The sequence below is a fragment of the Mus caroli genome, unplaced genomic scaffold (genome assembly GCF_978045245.1).
Source record: "Mus caroli unplaced genomic scaffold, Mus_caroli_1 scaffold_6, whole genome shotgun sequence".
Lineage (NCBI taxonomy): Eukaryota > Metazoa > Chordata > Mammalia > Rodentia > Muridae > Mus > Mus caroli.
Window position 1 is genome coordinate 54,569,071 of NW_028227261.1, and position 25,250 is coordinate 54,594,320.

Below are 25,250 nucleotides of genomic sequence, written 5' to 3' on the forward strand. Positions count from 1 at the left end.
CTTGACCCCCACCAGCCCTTCCTGTCATTTCCTGCCATGGCCCTTAGAGCATGCCTCAACTACTCCCTTAATTTGATCTCTGCTTCTCATAGATTAACCCCTTCACTTCTCCATAGCCAACTCCTACTCTGTCCAATACTGAGCACTTGAAGGGAGACAGGATGCAGATCTTTAAATCTTAAGAATTGTCCTCATCTGTATTCCACGTGACAGGTTTAGCCCCCTTCTACCCATCGTGCTCTGTGCCCTTTGGGCATCAAGAGTCACTGCATTTGGGAATACAAAGGAGCATAAAGTGTGTTCTCTAATACTCTTTTACTCACCACTGAGGTATTTATTCCGCTTGTCATCAATTAAGCTCATACTGTGAGCCCGGCCAGGTGTGGTCACTAAAGACACAGCAGTAAAGGAAGTGAACCCAACTGCCCTAAAGGGCCAAGTGTGGGACTCCACTTAATCCTTAGCTGCTCTTACTTACTAGTATTAAGGTGCACTCTTTTGGTAAGATGTGGAGACATGTCTTTGTAGATTTTGTGACAATCAAGCAGACCTCTGTGTGTTGGGTGCAGTAGGTGAGTTTTTTCCTAGAAATTGGAAGCTCTGGATGTCTCAAACTCCTTCTCACCACGTGCTTTAGGAGCCAGGCAGGTGACAGGGTGTGGCTGGGTGTCCCTGGCAGCTTGTTTTCTATGGTCTGAGACTGTCCTTGCCTACTTCTCTCTCCAGCACAGAGTATGCCATCAATAAGCTGCGGCAGGAAGGGAGTGAAGAGGGGATGTACGTGCTGAGGTGGAGCTGCACTGACTTTGACAACATTCTTATGACTGTCACCTGCTTTGAGAAGTCTGAGGTCAGTGGGGACATAGATGTGGGCCAGGGGACGCAGCTACAAGGTAGTAAGTAGTTCACTACCACCCAGCCCAGGAACTGTGGGAGAAAGGAACACCAGGGTCTCTCTCTGAGCAAGTCTCTGGTAGTCTGGAAAGAATATCCTACCTGATAGGACACTCAGTAGCCAGACTCTGTATTCTTCCTATGTCTGGTCCTCCCTCCCTCCCTCCTCCCCTCCTTCCTTCCTTCCCTCCCTCTCTCCCTCCCTCCTTTTCTTCCTCTTCTTTTTTTCCTCTCCCCTCCTTCCTTCCCTCTTTTCTCCTTTTCTTCCTCCTTCCTTTCTTTTCTCTTTTCTCTCCGGAGAAGGACTGTAACCTTAGAAGGTAGAATGTGACCAGAAAACCGCCTTCCATCAGGCACATGTGAACTTTAGCTTAATTATCTAGAGAGACTTACTTTATAGCCAATGGCAGAATCATCAGACCTAGAACTGTGTTTGCCTGTGGCATTCTCTGGTGTAAACTAATGTCAAAGAGCCACCTCATCAACATGGCCTGTTCTCCCCAGCAACAGCTTTGGGCATTTTAACATAAATTGCTTTCCCAAGGTGTCTACTGCATAAACACCCAGATGCAGCTCCAAATGGATTGCTGATTCATGGTCCCTCAAGTGCCTTTTCTATTCACGCAACATTTTAGAATGCTTAAAAGGTTTTAGAGAATTTTAGAAGATGTCGAGGGTGAGGTTTTGTTGTTGTGGAGTTGGGCTTTGCTTGGCGTTTTTTTTTTGTTGTTGTTTTTGTTTTTTGTTTTTTGTTTTTTGAGACAGGATCTCTCTGTGTAGCTCTGGCTGTCCTGGATCTCATAATGTAGACTAAGTTGGCCTTATGCTCACAGAGATCAGTGGCCTCTGCCTCTTGAGTGCTAGGGTTGAAGGAATGTACCACCAGGTCCAGTGAGGGTGGTGAGTTTTATAATGTTAGTCTACATTAAATGTACCAGCAATAGTGAGACTCACCCAGACTGGAAAACTGAGTTGAAAGAACCTGTCGATGGAGGCAAGGCATCAGACACAGGAGACAAGTGTAAGAGAGCCCCGAGAATGGGCTCTGTCACAGTGGAAGGAGGAAGTCACATAAGGAACCCAGTGCTGCCAGATGTACTGGGTAAAGTTCCAGGAGTGTTCCTGAACAGCCAGACCTCAGCACTGCCTTGGGCTTGGTGGCTTCCTGTTTTCACTTACTGGTCAGTCTTTGGAGGAAGTTTAATAGTATGCATGGCTGTAAGGTAGCCCCGCCTTCTGAGGTAGACTCAGAGCAACATCCTAGTCCTGGGGGAAAGGACAGTCACAAAGAGGATTGTTTATTTCATTTTGCTGTACATGCAGCTAATGAAAACTTACAGAGGCCATATGATAGAGGTGGTGCTGTTCCATTGTATGGGTTTTTTTTTTTTTTTTTTTTTTTTTTTTGGTTTTTCGAGACAGGGTTTCTCTTTATAGCTCTGGCTGTCCTGGAGCTCACTCTGTAGACCAGGCTGGCCTCGAACTCAGAAATCCGCCTGCCTCTGCCTCCCGAGTGCTGGGATTAAAGGCGTGCGCCACCACGCCCGGCTTCATTGTATGGGTTTGTAGGATGCATTAACCTTGTGGACACTGATGTCTTAAATGTCATGTCCCAGTTTTTACTATAAAGACATCTTCCTGGCTCTCACTCTTTATATTTTCTTTTTTTGTATAAGAGCCATGGAAGAAAGCTTCTCGGACAGGTTTTTGTGGTGCTGGAATTATGGCCTGGATGGATAGCAAACTCCCAGCTCCCAGTGTGTGTGCTTCTCCTTGGGCTGGTTCATAGTGTGTGAGGGCTCACTCTGAAAGAGTTCTGGGTGAATTTAACCTTCACAGTTCTTATTTCATACATAGTACTGGTTAATCTTTATAAAGTACTAATGGTTTTTTCTTATAAAATATCATATATTAATTATACATAATAATGGGTTTATTATATTTTCATTCATATATATGTGTATGTATATATTTATATATATTTATATTTATATATATATGAATGATCCTTATTCACCCCCTTGATCCTTGTCCACTCCAACTCCTGCCAGTCTCTTCTCAGAAAGTCCTTCTTCCGTTGTCATGTCTTTTTTTTTTTGATGACCAAATGATTTTAATTAGGATTGCTCATAGGAACACAGGATCCATCCTAGAAGCTATACCACTAAAGAAAATGTCTCTTCCTTCCCCAGCAGCTATTAACTGTATTTATATCATCTGAAGAGATGGAAACTTCCTAATCCCTTCCTCCCCTCCATGATAAAATGTTAACCAGCCCAGTCTTATCCTGATCATCACAATCACTGAGAGTTCAAGAGTGCAGTTGCCGTGGGGTGCCAGGAAAAGGCTCTCTAACACTCCACCCCTTCCTCCTCCGTACATTCTTTTTGCCCTTCTTCTACCTTGTTCTACAAGAAGTGGTGATATAGCTACCCATTTAGGGTTCAGTTTTCAGTAATTGATCATTCTAAAATGTGTGACGGTTTTGGTTTTTTTCTTTAAACAAAAATCCTATGACTTTTGCAACAATCCTGTGACATTTTTTCATGACCTTCATCTCACAGGTCAAAACCCAGATGACCTTTCTGTAGCTGTAAGCTCTCCGTATGCTGACGTGCTGGCCCCCTTTTACTTTCCGGGTACTATTTCCTTATTGACTTACTGCTTGGTTGGCTTGTTGATGAAGTTTATTGGAGGATATTTTTAGACACACAGTTTCTACACCTTCTTGCTCAGTGACCCCTAATATTATATTGCCTGGTCCCATTGTAAACATGGTTGTTTTGTGGATGGCAGGTATTGGGTGGCCAGAAGCAGTTCAAGAACTTTCAGATTGAGGTACAGAAGGGCCGCTACAGCCTGCATGGCTCTATGGACCACTTTCCCAGCCTGCGAGACCTCATGAACCACCTCAAGAAGCAGATCCTGCGCACGGACAACATAAGCTTTGTGCTGAAACGATGCTGCCAGCCTAAGCCTCGAGGTTTGTCTCTGTTAGAACCAAGCTGTGTTCCTCTGGGTTGTCCTTTGCCAGTTGTGATGCTTTACCCAAAGGATGCTATCTGAGTTAAAGAAACTGTAGTCCTAGGTGTTTTTCTCTAAGCTCTGTCTCAGGTCTGTCCCCATGTCACATCTCATCTCTCTAGTGCCAGTGTTGTCTGTATAACAGGCATACACCTCTCCTCAGTACCCCAGTGAGACTGCGGAAGAGACTGCTCAGGATTAATAAGCAGAGGTTTCTTTGTTCTTTGAGTAAAGTGGCTTGACAACTCAGTTTGGTTTATGTATCAGACAAATGTTTCTGGCACATCTGAGGGCTAAGGAACTGTGTTAGGTAGGAAGACCCAGGCTCTGGTCACTGAGGGTATATAGATCACTGAGACCACCTCAATGGTTGATGGGTGATAGATAACATACTCTAGGGTAAAAAGAGAGAGAAACAGTCAAAATCTCTGAGTCATGAGCAGATGTTGAGCTTAGTGTTGGGTGATGAGAGGGAGGTGCCAGTTTGGCAAAGGCCTGCCCAGTAGAGCTGATGCAGGAACCAATGTGGTAGGCCAGGGCAGGAGCTGTAGGGAGCTTCAAGAGGACCACTGTGAAGTAGAGAAGGACAGGAGAAATGGAACTGAGGAGAACAGATTGGCTGCCATACCAAGGGACTGCAGCCTTCTCTTGCAGTCAGAGGGCTATAGAAGGAGCAGGAACTAAAACCCAGGCAAGGGCCTAGGGACTCACCTGGTTTTGGTTAAGCTCTGAAAGAAGCACAGCTAATGTCCATGAGGTAGACTCCTTGCCTCAGAATGTGAGTGTGAAAGGATGCTTTGGGGGTTACCTGGCCAGAGGCCTCTCTCACAGAATGAAATGAGTCTCATGGAAAGTACGGTAACCCCAGATACTGGATCCTCATATATTGGAGTTTTTGTTTCTGCACCCCAACATGCTGTCTTGCCTTTGCTGGATCTGTCCTTGGAAGTCTAAGACCTTGAAGAGAAGGCAGCACACAAGCTCTTGACACTAGCCTTGGAGCAGGCTCTTTGAGACTATATTGTTCTTTAAGGGATTACCTTTGAGTCTCCCTAAGGAACAGGTAGAAAGGGCTTGGGTTTTCTAGAAGTGCTAGTGATTAAATCCAGGGCCTCATGCACATAAGTCAAGTGTTTACCCTCTGCCGAGCTACACTTCTAGCCCAGGGCTTGGAGTTTACAATGTGTGGATTATGTTTTAGTCTCAGCAAAAGGCAAGTTCCTGAATTTGGTGAAAGAGGAAGGCCTTGTGTTCTTGTTGATCAGATAGGGTTACCTGCCAGCCTCACAGTAACTGCAGCCTTTGTTTTCATGCTAGCCAGTGTGCCACAAAGGGCGAAAACACACCTGCCGCTTGGCCATGAAACCTCAGAGCTCCTTAGGGCTTTAAAGCCCAATGGTCTTATTTTTTACATGACCTCCCTTCTGGTGTTAAAAGAAGATCTAACTTCCCTAGGGATCATGGTCCCCGGGAGAAGACGGCATCCACGGAATTGAGAAGACTGGGGCTAGGGTGTGCTTTACTTGACGGTTGCTGATCAGGGTTCTGATGCAGCTACCACCTCTAACAGCAGAGATCTGGAAGCCAGTAGCTTTGGAGGGAAGAATGGGGGAACAGCATTGAATACTGTGTGGCTTTTCCTGAGGCTCTTCTAAAATGGAGCACTGAGAGTGCCTTCTGTCTACTTTTCTCACTTGCTTTAGAACTCTGAAGGTCTGAGTTTTCACTCACTGCTCTGTGATTCATGGGAAGCCTAGAATGCACACCAAATCTTGTGCAGGATTGTCCCATTGGGTGATAATATTGGAGTAGCTTCCACTGTAGCAGTACCTACTACTTTCAAAGTAGTGTAGTGACTATTTTATTTATTTATTTATTTTTCCACATAGGAAGTTGGTTTCAGGGATATTCAGTGAATTGCTCAAGGCTTCGCAGCTGATGGCATCAGCAGTGGTATAGTAGTGACAGTGAATAATAGCAATGGCTCCTGGCATCTTAGTGAGTGTTTGGTCTGCCTGTTTGAAGGCCTTCCATGTTGTACACCATTTAATTATCAGAAGAATTCAGGATGCTTGGCCAAGACTCCAAAGTCTTGAATAAAGACTGGAGATTTGAACACCCTGTCTGACCTGAATACACTGATATGTCCTCCCCATTCTATCTTCATATGCTTTGCATAGGGATAGGTACTGTGGTCAGCTATCTCTGAGACACGGGGTATCTCATCTGAGGGGAGGGAGAGAAAGCTGAGGAGCCCAGTGTGGATCGTTCTGGTGTTAGTTCTCAGAACCTGCAAATTAGAGAAGAGCTAAAATCAGGAACGTGTGACACAAAGAGTGTCGTTACAGGTTGCTCAGTTTCTCTGCACTTGTAACTAGGGTTCCCAGAGCCAGACACTCTGATCTAGGTTTTACACTGCAGTATACATCTCTTTGTGGAATAGAGAAAAGGCAGGGAAAAGCCAGGAGGCCAGCCAGAAGCATATGATAGACAAGTAAGCCCTTGGTCAGGCCCAGCACTCAGGCCCGCACACCACTGAACATGTGTCAGTACCTATTCTCTGGGCCTCCTCAGGACGGGCAGGTGTGATGCTGATTTCCACTTAGTTGCTCCTTGTGGAAGATGTCTGCATTCTGATGCACAAGGCTGGAACGTTCTGGTGGAAGACTAAGGTGGTGGTTGATCATGATGACAGTGGCTGCCAGTAGTGAAGCCTTTACTGCATACTAAAGAAAGCTCTTCTGGGCATGGTCTCATCTGTTTCACTTAGCAACCTGAGGAGGGCACAGCTTTCTTGAACAAAACATCCTTATGTGGTGAAATGGCTCCCCCTCTCACAGGTCAAGTGTAGTGCAGGTCCCTACACAGATAACCAAGCCGGAGCCACTCTACACTCATCCTTCTCTCTGATTCCCAGATGGTCAGCCACCAGCCTCTGTCTGCCCTCGTGCCACCAGTCAAATAGCCTCATTGTATTTGACTCCTTTCCCTCCTCAAGATGGCTGAACAGAGCCTGTTTATTTAAATTGTATTTTCCCAGGGAATAGGCTAGCATCAAAAGAGAACTGTGGAAGGAATGGGCTCAGAAAAAGGAGCACCCAGATGACTGAAGCCAGTTTCTGATACTTAGATTTGTACCCCAGGAAAAGTCAGACTAGAGTGTTCCTGGATGCTCTGTGAAGCCTTCCTCTCTGGCTTAGCAAGCTCTGTGGTTAGGTTGCTGAGTCTCTTTGAGCCTTTGTTCTGATCTAGAGTACAGATAAGGATGTTGACAATTCCTGTCTCTTGAGCTGAGGCACAGGAGTTAACAGTTTCTTATAGAACTGTACCCAGCATAGAGAAAACAGAACATATGAATGTAAACAAAAAAACAGACCGTATGAATGAGAACAGAACAAAAGAAGATTTGAGGGCCCTTATTGTAGTCTTGTAACCAGTGTTATAACCTATTGCTTAGCAGTTTATTTACACTAGTCTATGTGTGGGTTCTGTGAACTGTGCCTTGGAATTTCTACAGATTTTTGGAAACTTTCTTATCAGAATCCAAGAATTAGAACTCCCATGAGAGAACTCATTGTCATCCCGTGCAAGAAAGTGGAACAGGGAGATCATCTGTGAGTTGTCACTTCCCCAGTGGTACTTGTCCAGCTAAAGGAAGTACACAGTGTATTCAGGGACTATGTCAGGTCTACCTGATTCCCAGAGGATTCTGTACTATGTCTGAATTTGGAAGGCAGCTTACAGAAGATAAATTCCTTAGATCCTATGTAACCCAGGCCTGGCAGACCTGGTCATGCATTGTGTTTGCTGTTTATCTTAGGAAAGTTTGGGAAATGGACTACTCCTAAGCCACATGTGAGGTTGTAGCAAGATTTCTAGAACCTTATTCTAAGTTGCCTTTCCCTTTCATCTGCATATAGCTTGTACTTTCCTTTTTCACAGAGTTCCCTAGCCTCAAGGCATTTGTGTTCCTCATTCAGTTCACCCCTGGTGCTTCCTACATTTAACAAAGTCTTGTTGGGAACTGGGAAATAGAGTACTTGAGAAGCATGCACAAGGCCCTGGTTTTGATAAACACAAAGCCTGGTAACTTGTTGAGCATTCATTATGTTCTAGGCTGTAGGCATAGAGCAGAAAATGAGACAGACATGGTCCCCAGCTTCTTGAGACTGACTTTTGTCATTTGTTTTATTATTCTTTTGGAGACAGCTTAAGCTATTCTCCAACTCACTGTTTGCTCTCAGGTGCTGAGATTATAGGCATGTGCCATTACACCTGGCCATTTCCCAAAGGAGCCTTCCCTCACCTCAGATCCTGCCGTGTGAACCCTGGCTAAATCGTAGCTCTCCATGTGCTTTCTGACTCATGTTGACTCTGTCATTAGCCTGTGATCTCCTGGAGGGTATGAATTAAGCATTTACCCGATACAGACTTGTTCATGATGTAACTAGCAAACCCTTGTGTTTGGTAAGCCCCATGGCTCAGCACACAATGCTAGCCATGCCAATGCAGAATGGTGCTTAAAATTCTCTGATCTTTTCACAGAAATCTCCAATCTGCTCGTAGCCACTAAGAAAGCCCAGGAGTGGCAGCCTGTCTACTCCATGAGCCAGCTGAGCTTTGATCGGATCCTTAAGAAAGATATTATACAAGTAAGTCCCCACTAAGGGTCTTTGTCCAGCTTTGGTCCTGACACCCCATAGGCGAGCCCCCTAGAGGTTTAAATGTGTGTGTGGGTAAAGTCTGCTTTGGGGATATTCTAGTGGAAAGAGAACAACGAGGTAAGGCCACGCAAGCCCACCTTTCATTTTACCCAGTCTTGCTGATGGCCTTCCCCTGAGAGACTAATCCTTGATGGATTTGGATGAGGAGGTGTGGACTACCTGGGGTAGAGGTATGGGATCACTAACATGTCAATAGAGGTTGGTCTCAATGGAGTCTGGGCTGATGGTCTCCACCCCACAGAATGCTGTGTAATAGTGCTCAGTCCTGCTTTTTCAAAAGGGACTTCAGAAAGGAATAGAGAGAAGAACAAAGACTGCAGGGCAGGGCAGAACAAGAGCTGGCTTCAGAAAGGGGACCCTTGGGGAGCTCAGAGCATTGCCCCAGCCCTCCTGGGATAGCCTTTGCTACCCAGAATATCCAGACTAAGCCAGACCCACAGAGGCGCTTACACATCTGCGGGTAGTTGCCACCCTAAGTAGCATGTGTGGTTATGTAAAATCTGGTCTTGGAAGGGCAGAACTCATTTCCTAGGGAAGGACACTAAAGCAGAGGCCCAGAAGATGAGTCACCAAGGCTCTGATCAGACAGAGAGAACTGTATTGATGGGTGCTGACGTGGACATTGGTCTTTGTGGGTTCTGTTACCTAGCCCTTGGAATTAAGTCTTCTTTAGAGAAGAGTAATTGTCTTAACAGCATATGCCTTTTATGGAACGTTCTGGGAATGCAGCTTCCCATAATGCTGATGGATCACCTCATGACAGATGCAGCTCTAATGAATAGTTGCAGGACTTTGCCAGAGTACAGCAGACAGGGAGGATAAATGACCACTCTGCTGTGACAGATAACAAGTGGCGGTATTTGTGTAAATTAATATACCCGATTAACAGTGGTGTCTCTTTCTGTAGGGAACAGGCTTCCTAGATATCGACCACAATCCATTTTCTATGTTTGCAAGAGCTTCCATAAGAGCTCCTGTCTACAAGCTTTGTGGGGCTAATGTTAGCAGCTCAACATTATTATGTTTTGTGAATGACATTTTGATTTTCAAATATTATAAATTAAAAATGAGAAGTATTGAAACTCAGTTCTGGAAGGGTCCTTAGAAACAGATCATTCTGTGCATGGGCTCATCCATCTGGTCATATGGTCACCTTTTTTCACATGAGGAAAAACCCAGCGCAGCCCTCAGCTTGGGCTGATGCTAACATGATTGATGCTTCTCAAGTGTCTTGTGCATGTCCTGGTGGTGGGTGCTGCTAAGTGGTGGGGCAGGGAGTGGAGCATGTACTGAAAGGCTCTGAAACGGAACACACAGGCTGAGCAGTCAAGTTCCTGCACACTGTGTGTCTATAGCAGAAGCCTTATAAACCTAAGCTCCTTACTCGATTCACTACATTGCAAAGCAGGTGCCATTATTACTCCATTTACAGAGGCTAGGCTGAGATCAAGCACCATGAAGGAATACATCTTAGTTGAAGGCCAGGAAGCATCAGAGCGAGAGGATGAAGGCTCCTTTACTTTTTCCTCAAGCCTGAGAGTAGAGATGCCATCTGGCAGAGTACTCCATAAGTCTCTCTGGAGAGCTGGCTGTTAGATACTGTTCACAGGTTTGTGATAGACTACAGCTGGGCTACAGGCGACTCTTGAGATGGAGAACAAGCCACTTTTCAGGAGCAGGGTTGTCACTGGGTCAAGGAAATGTCAGTGCTGTGCATGCCCAGGAGCTTTGTGTTTTTCTAGACACCTGATGAGGACTCTAGGGGATGCCCTGGCCCTGTCCCACTGTGTTCAGTATCCCATTGAAAACTCAGCCCTGACCTGAGCCATCATGAAGGCATGGTGGAAGAGATGGCTTTCTGCTTCCTTCCTCAGGGTGAGCACCTTGGCAGAGGCACAAGAACACATATCTATTCTGGGACCCTGCTGGACTACAAGGATGAGGAAGGAATTGCTGAAGAGAAGAAGATAAAAGTGATCCTCAAAGTCCTAGACCCCAGCCACCGGGACATTTCTCTGGCAAGTGTGCTCCTTCTCTGGAGCTGGGGAGTGAGTTGACTGGGGAAACCTCCTTGCTTTTTGGCCATGTATTCCCAGCCTTGTCTTTCAGAGTTCCTCCTCCCTTCCGTGCTGCCTTAGCCAGGCTGGCGGAGTGAGAGTAGTGAGGGAAGAACGATGCCGAGGAGGCGGCGGCCTCCTGGACCTGTCCTGTGCCCTTGCCTGATACCAAAAGCCCTTGTGTAATGCTGTGGCTCTCTGGAAAGAGCAGAGTGGTCTCACAACTCTGAAGGGCTTTCCCAGGATCCCACATAGTTAGCAACATGAACGTCCAAAGGAGTCAAATGACTTGACCAGGAATTCTCAGACTGTTAGAGAGAACCAACACGATAAGTGTGGAGCAGGAAGTGTGGCTGCCTGCTTGTTCTAACATAGTAGTAGGCCTTGTATTTCACGGCATTTAGATGAGAGTAAGGTGGACCTAGTGGCTGTAGGAACATTGGGAGGAAGCTCATCCCACCAGCCTTACTCTGCATTGTTGGATTTTCTAAATATATCCCATGCCTTAGTTAGAGTGGCCCAGAGGTCAAAGCATGTCCATGACAGCCAGAAGAACAGTATTCAAGTGTGGGAGGTGACAGTGGTGAGGTAGCTTCTGGGGTCCACTGAAGGATGGTCCCTTAGCAGTTCAGGTATGAGGCTATACATCTCTTTGTTCTTTTTTCCCACAGGCCTTCTTTGAGGCAGCTAGCATGATGAGACAAGTTTCTCATAAACACATTGTGTACCTCTACGGCGTGTGTGTCCGAGACGTGGAGAGTAAGTTTGTTCTTCCTTGAAGAGGATGGCTGGCCCTTGCTGGGGTGGTGGGTGGGTACTATGCAGACGCCTTGGGCTTTTTGCCTTCTGTTTATAGGAGAAATCAAGGCCATTTGTGGAGGTCAGTGGTGGCTCTGGTTCAGTTTCACTCTTTAACATTTCGCTCTTGCCACTCTGGGCCCAAGTGTGTAGACGTGAGGCAGTCTAGTGAGGGCTTGAGGCAGGTCTTGAGGAAGGTGATGCGTGTGAACCTGACTGAGCTGGGGAGAGCCTGCTGAAGAGACTCCTGCCAGCTCACCTGTTCTGAACCTCTGCTCTGAATCCCCATAGGAAGGTCCAGGAAAGAGAGGTTTATATTGTTTTAAACCCCAGCTCTTTGATCTCTAAACTCTGTAGTGCTGGCTACTCTTGTGTTCGTTCACATTGGAGACATGTATTGGAGGGAAGTTCTGTCCTATGGGCAGGCTTAACTTTGTGCTGCAGTGTATGGTGCTATCTATAATGTAGCAGTGGTGAAGCCAGTGTTCTGAAGCTTTGTGCCAAGGCCTTCTATGCCTTGTTTAACAAATCACCCATGTCCCAAGGTCCCTGGGAGAGGTAAGTATTGCTGTTTGTACATAAATAGATGCAGTCTTTTAAGGTGAGAGAGAATTCCCTCTAGATAGACAGCAGGTTCCAGAGGTGGCTGTTTTTGTGTCTGCAGATATCATGGTGGAAGAGTTTGTGGAGGGGGGGCCATTGGATCTCTTCATGCACCGGAAAAGTGATGTGCTTACTACCCCCTGGAAGTTCAAGGTTGCCAAACAGCTGGCCAGTGCCCTGAGTTACTTGGTAAGAATGTTTTTGTGTAGATCCCCATTAGGACCTAGAGTGTTCTCTTGGGGTTAGGGAGAGTGGGCATGAAGGGGTTGCAGGTGAGGGGTATTGGTAAGCAGGTAGAAGGGAACCTGCTTCCCTGGTGCCAGGTTCCAGGCAGAAGGAAAGAGTTCTGTGTGCATGGGCACTGTAGTGTAGGCTTTCTTATGACTCTTGCCTAGAGGAAAATGATATCATGTTGGAGACTGACTGTATTATACAGCAGGAGGAGGAGCAGGACTGCTTTAGTTTGCTTTTCTAAGGATAAAACACAAAAACCAAGTTGAGGAGGAAAGGGGGTATTTAGCTTACATACTTATTATTGAGAGAAGCCAAGGCAGGAATTGGAACACAGACCACACAGGAAAGCTGCTTACTGGCTTGTTTCCTTGGGGCTGCTTGGGTGTTTCTAATACTTGGCTGGTGGTGGTACACAGTGGCACATCAATCAGCAATTAGGAAGATGCCCCCACAGGCCGACCTGGTGGAAGCAATCCTCAGTTGGGGTTCTCACTTCCCTGCTGTGACAGTCAAGATAAGCTATTATTTAGTACACTGAATGAATACAGGAAAAACACTGTGTCCATTAGAGCTAACATTGTGGGCACACATACCATGGGCCAGCTGCGGCAGGTTTTACATAGTCTAATGTGCACAGAGTCTGTGAGGCATGCTCTGCCATTGTCTCTGTTTTGCTGACCAAGGAACATTACAGGAGATATCTCAAGCAGAATTCATGGGTGGACCAGGCTGTGGGGTCTGCTGTGGCTGGAGTGGAGAGAGCTGATCTGTGGGGCCAGGGTTGTGGGAAGAAACAGAGGGTGTGGACAGAGAAGACAAGGCTGCCTTACTACATAGACCCTTTTTATTCTACAGGAAGATAAAGACCTGGTCCATGGAAATGTGTGCACTAAAAACCTGCTTCTGGCCCGAGAGGGCATTGACAGTGACATTGGCCCGTTCATCAAGCTTAGTGACCCTGGCATCCCAGTCTCTGTGCTGACCAGGCAAGGTATGTGTCTGGGTCCCAGTTTCCATCCCCCATCCATCTCCACTATCTCCTTCTCCACCAGGCATTGACCACCAGCAACAAGAAGAGCTGTGCTGTGCTGGGCCTCCCTTTAGAAAGGGAGCCAGCAGACAGGTGCACAGTTGCTGCTGCTGTGCCCTGGGCAGGCTGTAGTACAGAGGGAGGGTAGAACCCAACAGCCTAGTCAACACTTTCTAGTCCTTGTGGTAAAGGGGCTGTGTCAATGGTGCTGGCATAGCACAGCATCCATTGGTGACATGGTGAAATGGTCAGATTGGTGTTGGGCAGAAGCCAGATGTCCTGGATCTTCCACTGTGTCTTCTGGAACCTGGCTGTAGCCATTGGGCAGTTTGGAAGTTAGCACATTACCTTTAATCAAGAGACTGCGGAGATTGTCACCCTTGCAGGAGATAAAGTTATGTCAAGTTATCAGCTCTAGAAGGAACAGCAGCCCCTGGAGTCAAGACCTGAAGCTAGTGCTTCCCAGGCTGTGTTCAGCCTCAGGGACCTGGTCTGTCAAAGCTGCTGCCACCTTCATCGTTGAGTTTTAGTAACTTAGCAATCATGCAGTAAGAGAGTAGAAACTGTGACGGAGAATAAGCCCTGAAATGGCCCTAAATACCCACTATTTAGAGGGAGAGCAGGAATCTTTTGTTCTTTGGAGCCTGATTTGTGGGTATCATGTAGCAATCATTCAGTAATTCTTGGGCAGACACCCCTGTCAAGGGTCTTGACCTTGGTGAATCATTGATGATTCTAGTGTAAGCAGAGAGGCCTGGAATCCAGTGATGCCCATAATCCAGAGTAGATTTGGGGGTAAGACCTAGTTCAGGAAAGTTGTTTGTGCTTCATGTGGCTGTTGTAGACCTCTGAGGTACCTATGGCAGGCCACTGGTGCATAGCTGTGCAGGACAGATTAAGAGGTTTGGGAAGGTTAAGTGGGCTTGAGTCCGATCCAGGCTCAGGAGCCACACTGCTGATCCACTTTCCTTGATAACTAGGAGGTTGCTCTGTGGAGGTCACTGCATTAGTAAAGACATTTCCAGGGGACATGGCAAAAGCTTCTTTGAGATTGCTGGCTCTGGCCTTGGTTAGAGGAAGCCAGAAAATGAAGCCTGAGACATTATCAGGAGAAAGAGATATGTGGCTGCTTTTTAAATTTTAACTTTAAATATGTTCTTCTGTCCTCTTGAAAAGAAGGAAATACACTTAAAGTTAACATTAACAGTGTTGAACCATAGAGTGGGATGTGTGTAGGTAGCCGCCTGCCTCTGCATGCTGGACTTCCTCCCCACTCCTCCCTTTTTCTTTCCCTAGCCTTTGTTCAGACACTTGCTCCGTGCTGGCTCTGTCCTGTGGTGTTCTGCTGTTTTTGACACCAGGTTTTAAAAGATGGCCCTTCAGGGGAAGCTTGTGGGGTAGCCTTTGTGCTGGCCTTGATCAGACCACCTAGGTTGCTGTGTGTTGGATTCACCATAGGACTTCTGTAGCCAGGAATTATGCAGGCTGCAGGCCCACCCTTGTAGCTGCAGTGGCAGTGTTTTGCATATAAGGTGGTCCCAGGAGCTGGTCTATAGGTGGGTCTGTTGTCTTTCTCCAGAGTGCATAGAGCGAATCCCCTGGATCGCTCCTGAGTGTGTTGAAGACTCCAAGAACCTGAGTGTGGCTGCTGACAAGTGGAGCTTTGGCACCACACTCTGGGAAATCTGCTACAATGGAGAGATTCCTCTCAAAGACAAGACCCTCATTGAGGTGAGCGGTTGTTTCCAGACTGAGGTGGGTAAGATCTCAGATGCTCATGGGCCTGTGAGCTTTGTCATCTTACAAATGTAAGTAACCTTCTTCAGCCTCGGCTCCATAAAACGGGAATAAGTCATGACTCCTCTGTCGAGTCCTTAGGAAGGTAGACAGGCATTGCTCAGCTGCAGTATAAAAACGAGGGTTTAAATGATGTGGAGCTCCTGGTGTGTACTGACTGCCCTAGACAGGACTGAGGCTTGGGCCTTCCCCTGAGGACTGCTAAGGCGTGCAGGGAGGTAAGCACGGTGCAGGAACTAATGAGTTGCTTACAGTGCTTCTGCAGTCCAGCTACAGCATGGAAATGAAAGACGGGGATTTCACTTAGTTTTAGAAAGTGATATTATTTTTGACTTTAAAATAATACAGACATTTATAACTGTGCCATTCCTGACTGACTGCTATGACTTTGGCATGGTGTACATGTAGTTTTAAATTTTACTGTTGTGTGAGCACTTCCTCATGGGAACTTAGTGAGTTAATTATCTTGTCCAGCGCTGACTTCTGTAGCTCACTTACTGTGGTATTTACACTGTTTGCTCTGTCTGACTCGGCAGGGAATACCTTTGTAGGGTAAGCATGTCTGGTTTATTTCTGAGCAGTGTGGTAATTGGAATTAGTGGGTGAGTGAGAAGGATCAGGAAGGCTGTTGCTTGTTCCCACACAATTCCAGAGAAGCTGCCGGGCTTTCCTTAGAACACAGCGCCTTGATAGTGGGAGGTGCTACCCTTTCTCCTTGAATCTGGGATATGTCACTGCCATGACTGTGGTTTCCTCATACTGGAAAAAGGCCACTGAAACCCCACACTGAGGACATTTGCCTTTTGGCAGAGACATTGGGGATTGAAATAGGGATTGGCAGTTGTTTCTGATGGTGTAGAGTCGAAGGTCTGAGGGTGGTTACTTGGTCTCTCAATTGTCGTTCTCTTTTACAGAAAGAGAGGTTTTATGAAAGCCGCTGCAGGCCTGTGACTCCATCTTGCAAGGAGCTAGCTGACCTCATGACTCGCTGCATGAACTATGATCCCAACCAGAGACCCTTCTTCCGAGCCATCATGAGGGACATTAACAAGCTGGAGGAGCAGAGTGAGTCTGGACCAGGACCAGTCCCAGCCTCAAAGACTGCTGGGCCAGGGAGGGTGGCAGTCCTGGTTACTGCTTGGAGGCTAATCTGTTTCCTTGTCTCTTTCTTCACTTAGATCCAGACATTGTTTCAGAAAAGCAGCCAACAACAGAGGTGGACCCCACTCACTTTGAAAAGCGGTTCCTGAAAAGGATTCGTGACTTGGGAGAGGCAAGTTACACTTGGGCTCTAGCCTCTGTCTGCATTACTTTTCTGCATGGACAGCTGCCATATTCCCCTTTGTCCTTTGTCAGAGGTTTTAAGAGAAGCACCTTAATGCACTTTGTCAAGGGACATTTGACCTTTCCAAGTTATATGCACTTACAATACCCAGGACCTGGGACAGCTTCCTCAAGAACCTTGACTTTTCTCTGTGCTGTAGAGGAGGGCCAAGTATAGATGTAGACTGAAAGGGAGCATCTCTGACTCTGACTCTTCCAAGATTATACTGTGATTCCTTACATAAGGAGAGTGCCAAGATATGAGTCACAGGTTTTCCTTTGAGTAGCAGCTAGTGTGACCACGGGAGTTCCTGGGTTGGTGTTTTCATATAGATAGATTCTCAGACGCTCACTTAACATCATGACTGTACTGGACTAACAGCATCTGTACTGGACATTTTCACACTCGTCCGTCATCCTCATACTGCTAAGTGGCATATTTGGGATTTGAAGAGCCCCTGTGCAAATGCTCTTTTCAGCCCTGCTAGCCTGTCCTATAGCATGGACCTGTGACTATGAAAGAATGTCTCAGCTGTCCTCCGAATGCAGAGGTGGACTCATTGCTGGAGAGTACACTGTCTTAGAAACTGGGATTGATGGGTAAAGTGGTCTCTTAGTCACCGGCTGCTTTCTTAGTCTTTGCTCAGTAGCAGAGGTCAGTGAGTCAAGTGAGGATGAGCTGAGCTGAGAGGAGTCAGAAGATCAGACCGAGGAGATGCTTGTGGCCTTGAGAGACACAGCCTGAGAACAAGGCATTTCCTCAGCGTATCTAGCTTGTCTGGGCATCTCTGATAGCATGGACATCTTCCTTCCAGGGTCACTTTGGGAAGGTTGAGCTCTGCAGATATGATCCTGAGGGAGACAACACAGGGGAACAGGTAGCTGTCAAGTCCCTGAAGCCTGAGAGTGGAGGTAACCACATAGCTGATCTGAAGAAGGAGATAGAGATCTTACGGAACCTGTACCATGAGAACATTGTGAAGTACAAAGGAATCTGCATGGAAGACGGTATGTTGTGCTCACTGGACTGTGAGATAAAGGTCCAGTGGCTCTCTGGGTCCTAAGGGCATTTGCTGGTAGGCAGTCCTCAGCTTCATCTTTACCAGCTCCTGTGGGCTGTCAGACATTCAGGTCTCACAACAACAAGGTCCTTAACAACTGCAGGCCTCCTGGGAGGCTGCCTAGAGCTACCTAGCTCTCTCTCTCAGCCGCAGGATGTGAACTTTGTCTTTCAGATCCACGCATAATGCTGGGAACCATCCCAGATAGCCACACTGGTGCCACAAGGAAGTTAAAGTACTCACCCCCTTTCGTCTTCTGATCTAGTGCTACCTAAGGCCTTCTGCTTTGTCCTTATTGAAACTAAGGAAGCAAATAGTACTTAGTAGTCATGTTTACTAATACTGTACCTTATCTGCAAGGCAGTCATGCATGTGCTTTAAACTGGTAATAAAGGGTATGGGCTATGATTTTAAAACTGATCGCTTGTCTAGAGATTCACAAAGCACTAGGACTGCAGTACCCTGATGAGGCAGGACCCCTGGGGCTATGACTCCTGTTTATCACTGAAGTGTCTGTGCCTGTGGATAGGCTCTTCTTCCCCATGCTTGGGGGCTAGGCTGACCTTCCACCCCCAGGCCCTGTCTACAGAGCCCCGTGCTCATCCCCTCTGCAGCCTCATCTGATGCGACTTTCTCCTAAATAGGAGGCAATGGTATCAAGCTCATCATGGAGTTTCTGCCTTCGGGGAGCCTAAAGGAATATCTGCCAAAGAATAAGAACAAAATCAACCTCAAACAGCAGCTAAAATACGCCATCCAGATTTGTAAGGTAAAAACACCAAACAGAAAGAGACAGCCTGTTTTTTGTTTTTTTTAAAGTAGGCATTCTGTACCGGGGAAATGGTTAGTAATTAGACCTCAGTGGGAGCCTGTAGTAAGTAAACTGTGTTTTTAACTGTGCACCATTTGCATGAAACATGAGCAGTGGGCTTGTTAGGTCCAACGGCTTTACTTGGACCTTTTTTATTATTATTGTTGTTTAATTTTACAACAAAAACTGTTAGTGATATGGGGATGAAATGGCTTTCTTTTTTCCTAATTGTGCTGTGGAAGATAAAAAAAAAAACAACAACACAACCTGAAGTGACTTTTTCAGTGGGTCTGACCCACTGCTCTTAGGGGACGGACTGTGGGTTATCAACAGCACATATCCCTTCGCAATGGGCCTGAGCCACACTTTTCTCTTAGGGGATGGACTATTTGGGTTCTCGGCAATACGTTCACCGGGACTTAGCAGCAAGAAATGTCCTTGTTGAGAGTGAGCATCAAGTGAAGATCGGAGACTTTGGTTTAACCAAAGCAATTGAAACCGATAAGGAGTACTACACAGTCAAGGACGACCGGGACAGCCCAGTGTTCTGGTATGTAAACCAGCTTGGCAGTGCTTTGGAGCTTAGCATTGTCTTGAAGGCTCTTGAAGCTGTGCTTGGGTGCGTATCAGCTGCTCTGCTAACAGCTGAGGTTTAGCATAAGCTTTTGGAGAGTGGGAGAGTCTGGCCATCATCACTTCAGCCTCTGTAGCTTCATGTGAGCAAGCCACACCCACCACAGTTCTCATAGCTGTGAGCAGGTGGAAGAGGCTGGCTCTTTCTTAATACATCCGTGTAGAAGCCCTGGAGGGATTGCAGGGCCACAGGTACACATTGCCATAGTTGGGGAGATCCTGCAAGAGGGATAGATACTTGGCTAGGTTTTAGGAACCACTAGTTATTGTAGTTAGCGAGCCACGCCCTGACCACTAGGGTCTCTCAGTCTGGAACACCTTCCTGGGGAAAGCTGCCTGTGTACCCTGATGCCTCTCATGCAGACATGGAGCCTTCTCCACCAGCAAAGCCTATCCATAGTCTTCCTTCCTCATTTAAAAACGAAGTGTTTTTGAGGCCCTTGATTGTGCCAGTGAATCCTGAATTATGGGTGAGGCAGCCATCTTAGTGTGGCAGTGGCACAGGCTTCAGGCATGGGTTTGAAAGGCTGTGTGTGATTGGGTAAAAGCTGAAGGAAAGGGGGCATGGCTGGAGCTCTGCTGTTCTGCTGACAGATAAGAGGGGAACTGAAACCAAGTGTGTCATTCATTGGGCAGTGCTGTAGGGGGTGGCTGAGTCAGAGCATCAGGACTTGACCAGAGTTGAAGGACAGAGTTTGTACTGAAGGTCACCATGGAGAGGAACAAGGGAACCTGGGTCAGCTGCTTCAGTAGCCCAGGTAGGACAGGTTGGGACAGGAGGAAGTGGATTTGTCTGAGGAGTGTTCAGGAAACCAGTTCTGGGATGCCTTGACACCTGGTATGAGCATTTGGGTATCACTCACCAAAATAGTGATGCCAGAGAGGGTGCTGACTCCTAGCTTACAGGGATATAACTTGGAGTTCATCTTCAGGGGACTGTTCCCTCTCTAAAAGAATGTCCCCTGGGACACGAGGAACACACATATCTCGTTTAAGGGCAACTAAGATGCTGCTGTGAGCCTCTGGGCTGCCGCTCCCTGTGTGCTGTGTGCACTGTGGCAGCATGCATGCCAGAGTCCCTCAGAGGCACGTGACTTATATTCTGAAGAACAGAGAAATGGCTTTCCTGAGGCCCTCTCCTTTTTTGGAGGAACTAAAGGCTCACTCCCCGCTTTCCTTTCAGGTACGCTCCGGAATGTTTAATCCAGTGTAAATTTTATATCGCCTCTGATGTCTGGTCTTTTGGAGTGACACTGCACGAGCTGCTCACTTACTGTGACTCAGATTTTAGTCCTATGGCCGTAAGTGTTAACTGCTACCTCTGGTCAGTGTGCCATATGGAGAGGGTTACAGCATGCTATCTCACACGGTCTGGCAAAGTTTGCCTTCACAAGTGCAAAATTCAGTAAGATGACTCAGGTTTTTAGGGTGAGGTCATCACAAGAGAGGATGATATGCTTTGAGCATTGGGTAGGGGCTTTGTTTTCGTACGACTGACAGCTGTGGTTGGTCCCCTCAGATGTGCTGTTATGGACCAATCCTTGAGATCACAAATAAGGGTTTTAGATTTTCATTTGAAGTTATGGAAGAAAAAAGCTTTGTTGCTTTAATTTCTTCTTACTTCTGAAAGCTCACCTTAATTTTGTTTGGTTTTATTTTACATAGTTGTTCCTGAAAATGATAGGCCCAACTCATGGCCAGATGACAGTAACGCGGCTTGTGAATACTCTGAAAGAAGGGAAGCGTCTGCCATGTCCACCCAACTGTCCTGATGAGGTAGCTGTGTCCCCTTCCTGGGAGGGAAACTGCATTTTGAATGTCTTTACAGCTTGACTTATCCAGCAGGGGAGGGAAGGAATAGAACAGAAGGCCCTTACACCGGCTACAGAGTTGGCTCTTGCTTAAGAGGACTCGCTATTCTTTCAGAGGTCCTAGGTTCAGTTTACAGCATCCACTTGGGTAAGACATGAGAGAAATCCCTCCTGCGGGGGATGATACTGCTGCTCAAGCAAGGCTCCTCTCAGGGAGCTGTGGCCTCCATACCGTGCATGTCTGCCTTCCCAGAAGAGCACATGTGATGAGGTCTTGCCATTGCCTGAAGACATTTTCCCCACTCACTAGCATTTTCAGTTTTCTAGATTGTAAACTGGATCAAGCCTTTCTGCACCAGGCTCCTTAGGTACTCAGCACTGTCTGCTCAGAGGCAGGTGCAGTGGTGGGGAAGGGGGCAGGCAGATTAGTAATTTCCCTGCCCTCTCACCGGGCCACAATAGTGACCTGGATTTTGTTGAAAATCAGTTAACCTGTGAGTTAAACAAATGATAATACCATTTATGAACTATTATTTTCTGCATTTTAAGTTACTCAAATACTCAGTTGTTTAGTCTTGTTAAAGAACAACAGTTTCTAACTTATTCTTGATAATTTATGGACGCCAGAGATTGACGGATGTGTCTCCTTGGTTGTCCCGGTCTTGTTTGCTGAGGCAGGGTCTCCCTGGAGTTAGTCCCTCTGACTTTGCCTTACAGCTGCTACCCATGCCTCACCTTTTAAAATGTGTGTCATGCTCTGAACTCTAAGTTATACTCGTGGGGCAAGTACTTGATCCACCCAAGCCAACTTTCCAGCCTCTTATTGTTCTGACATTATTCATACTGTTCTTGCTTTTATTTTTCATAGGTTTATCAGCTCATGAGAAAATGCTGGGAATTCCAACCATCTAACCGGACTACTTTTCAGAGCCTCATTGAAGGATTTGAAGCACTTTTAAAATAAGAAGCATGAGCAACATTGAAATTCCCATTTATCAACTCCTTCTCTCCCAAGCCATTTAAAAACGTTTTTTAAGTGAAAAGTTTGTATTCTGCCTCTAAAGTCCCTCAGCAAATACTCGAGTTACACATATATGCCTATGTCACACTGTCACTCAATGTGTGGAACTTTCTCTTTAAAGGGGTAACATCTTAAATGTAGTGATGAATAGTGACAACCAAAAGACTAGATTGTGCCTAAGCACTCCTTATGGAACAACCGAATGATCAGCTGCATAGCAAAGGACATCCGGCACTGTGCCGCTGGCATATTGATCTCAGATAAAAACTTGTGGACTTGGCTGACACTCTTCCTTGCCCTGAAATCTCAATGTCTATTCAGTGATAGTACAAGCATGTAGATACCACTTAGTATACTATTATTTCTATTAAAAAAAAGGTCTGTTCCTGCTACCTTGTAGGACTGCAGTTTTAAGCACTGGTACCCACTGTGGGGCAAACCTGTGCTGCAGGAGGGAGCCTGGCATATACACTCTGCATGTTACTTCTTGAGAACTAGACCTGTGCGCCTGTGTTTTCCTGAACAGCTGCTTTCTATCAGGCAGACTCCTCTGACCTGGATGCTGTCACATCCACCTTTAAGATTGTCAGTACATACTCCTTCCTGATGATCCCCTGGGGCAAGCTGCCGACGGTGTTGTAAACAGGAGACATCACCCTATACTGCGAAACTACAAAAAGGAAGACCCAGCTTGGCCCACCGGACTGAAGTTCAGAATTCACTAGGTAGTTCTTGGTTGACGTGGAGGTAGCTAGGTAATCAACAACGTTCACTTTATGATTCAATGTGAGCCACAAAGTTATTCATGACCAAGAGTCTGGCAAACTTATTAATGCTGTTTAATACTTGTTTGATATTTTTTCACCTTTTGAGCCCTTTTCCCAAAGAATTCAATATCAGTTTAGTAGCAACAGTAGTACAGTTGCCATTTAAATTGGTTTAGTTGCTGTATATCACCATAGCCCTGTTTACGTCAAACCTGTGTCTCGCTCTATATGCACTTTGTTTACTCTTTATACAATAAACATACTAAAGACTTCACATGCATATGCCTTTTAATATTAAGTTTGCATCTTGAAAAGCATTTCAAACCATTAGCTGACACAGAAAACTAACAGCGTAGACTTTGGGGGGTTGGTTGTAATGACCTTGTACTAACATCACTTGATTTGCACTTCTGTCTTGTAATAACGGGCACAGGCTGGCACAGTAGAGGACCCACATGGAATGTGAAGTGTCTCTAAGTTCCCTCCACTGCTTCCTCCTCACCCTGCAGCTCCCAGATGGCAGTCACTAGCTTCCACTATTCTGTGACTTAGTCCTGCAGAGGCTGAGAGCTGCAGCCAGAGGCAGGAGGTGCAGGGTCCGAGCACACCATTAGTCATCTGCATGACCTCACCCTGGTCCTCACCTATAGGAAGCATGCTAGGACGGTCTTCCTTTCATTTTTTAGCCACCAGTTTTTTCAATGAAAGCTGGTATATGCAATAAATTAGACCAGGTAAAATTCATTATAAAACATGTAACATATGTACCAGTTTTAGATTTTATAATTAATGCTGGAGAGCTATATCAGTCAAAAATGATAAGTCCTCCAAATAAGGTTTTTTAATGATCTGATCTAGGATCATTGAGACCCTACACTTCATCAGTTATAGTCTCTTAACAATGAACACATAGAAATTTTTAGATGGAAAAAGGTTGCTCACTTAATACCAAGATCTTCTTCGGCAAAGGGTGAAGTCAAAAGCCAGACTAATAAAGACAAGTGTTCTTTCAGAAGTGAATTGGATTAAATGGCCATTTCCTTTCAGTTTAACAACTACCAAAGAATGAGTAATAAACCAGAGTGAGGTAGAGCCTGTTAGCTCAGAACTGCCCCACGCTGTCCACGGCCTCCCTCAGGAAAGGCTGTGTGCATTGCTCTGCCGGGGCTCGGCCCTGTTTAGGGACGAGACCTTCACGGCAAGAGAGTAAACACCCCTGCCATTGCAGGCTCTGTGGTTCTCGAGGCTACTCAGTTCCCATTGTGACACAAAAGTAACTTCATAATATGTAAATGAGCAAGCCTCACTGTGTTCCCATTATCATCTTGGGGACATTGAAACTGCAGTTTCATGTTGTAAGTCCTCCCCTACCCCCAGACGTTTAGAAATGTCCTCACTTGATTCACAGGCAGCACAAAGATAGGTGATGGACTCCATGTGGCCCTATAGTGTGTACTCTGCTAACCCTTGTATTATGTACAAAAGTTACTTTTCCTGAAATACTTTGTTTTCCACAAAAGGTATATATGGTAAATGATACTCCGGAAGTGAGGCATCTGAAGTCACATCACTTTCACTCTGCCCCTGGGTTGGGATTATGTGGCTTTGTAGAGCTAATGGAGTCTGCATGACGAGCATCTGTCGTCATCACTGGGTGGTACCGCCACCCTTGCAGTTTAAGGAAAGACTACAGATGAGACTATTCTTAGGGGAGAGTAAGGTAAATGCACATTGGCTTATACGAAATTCATTCTAAGGCTAAGGAAACAAAACAGTTTCCCAGTTATTGCTTCAGACTTTATATATGATGTCAAAATTGTTCCCAGGCCCGAAACAAGGACTATTGGAATGCGGACTCTCCTGTGAGCGGAGTCGTTATCACGTGGATTAAGACACATCTAATGCTAGTGGAAATGCCCTCGGCCAGTGGTGTTTCTTATTGCTAGGTGGGTATTTGGCTGATCTGCCTGCTGCATGACAGTTCCTTCTGGGAAGTCAGACACCCGTATTGAAAGGATATGGCTAGTGTGAATGAAGTTAAGGCAGCGATGAGCAGCAGGTGCCGCGGTGGACCAGACCGGACCGCAGCAGGCGGGCAGGAGACACGGAGCTTAGTACACACGCTTCTTTTTCAAGTAGGTTTCTGTGTAGCTCACTCCGGTGTCCTGAGGGTGCTGGCCAGCAAGTTCTACCGGGCCTCCTTCTGGGGCAGAGATGAGATAGGAGGAGCCTCGCTTCTCATTCCTCAAGGAGGACGCCTGTGAGAAAGTCAGTGAAGATGTCCGTGAGAAAAGCATGCTATCCTCAGTTGGTGTGAGGACAGAATCCCAAAACCGAGAAGAAATAGAAAACCACCTTCGTCACAGGAATTAGACTTTCAAATCTCTATAAAGTCACCCGTGGAGAGCCTGGTATGGTTCGGTTGAAGAGCAGCCTCTGGCATGCCAGAGGCCCTGCACTCCACCCCAGCACCCCAGTCCCACCTAGAACCTTTACAAACTACAAGCCGGACCTCTGAGCCCTCACCTCAGTTCTGGGATGTGGGAGAAGGAAACTGGCCCTATTCACACCTGAGGCAGAAGAGCAGTACCAAGCACCTGGTTCTGATGGAGGATGCAGGCTAACAAGTGGGGAATCACGTTAAGTATGCCCAGCGACTGTG

General features: G+C 46.4%; 2 protein-coding genes across 2 annotated transcripts in view; one reads left to right on the forward strand and one right to left on the reverse strand.

The window, feature by feature from the left end:
* Jak1 (Janus kinase 1) overlaps nt 1-22,862 on the forward strand; it is a 112,064-nt gene extending 89,202 nt beyond the window's left edge. Inside the window, exons 10-25 of the mRNA XM_021159432.3 lie at nt 727-850; nt 3,691-3,877; nt 8,464-8,570; nt 10,517-10,660; nt 11,371-11,458; nt 12,162-12,289; nt 13,190-13,325; nt 14,944-15,095; nt 16,076-16,226; nt 16,340-16,434; nt 17,300-17,492; nt 18,190-18,314; nt 18,734-18,906; nt 20,173-20,290; nt 20,655-20,765; nt 21,669-22,862. Coding sequence (XP_021015091.1) covers nt 727-850; nt 3,691-3,877; nt 8,464-8,570; nt 10,517-10,660; nt 11,371-11,458; nt 12,162-12,289; nt 13,190-13,325; nt 14,944-15,095; nt 16,076-16,226; nt 16,340-16,434; nt 17,300-17,492; nt 18,190-18,314; nt 18,734-18,906; nt 20,173-20,290; nt 20,655-20,765; nt 21,669-21,764 — 2,128 coding nt within the window. The 3' untranslated portion in view covers nt 21,765-22,862. The remainder of the gene's footprint in view (nt 1-726; nt 851-3,690; nt 3,878-8,463; nt 8,571-10,516; nt 10,661-11,370; nt 11,459-12,161; nt 12,290-13,189; nt 13,326-14,943; nt 15,096-16,075; nt 16,227-16,339; nt 16,435-17,299; nt 17,493-18,189; nt 18,315-18,733; nt 18,907-20,172; nt 20,291-20,654; nt 20,766-21,668) is intronic.
* The window catches only part of Raver2 (ribonucleoprotein, PTB binding 2), an 82,558-nt gene continuing 79,950 nt past the window's right edge, over nt 22,643-25,250 (reverse strand). The window contains exon 12 of the mRNA XM_021161577.3: nt 22,643-24,846. Coding sequence (XP_021017236.1) covers nt 24,700-24,846 — 147 coding nt within the window. The 3' untranslated portion in view covers nt 22,643-24,699. The remainder of the gene's footprint in view (nt 24,847-25,250) is intronic.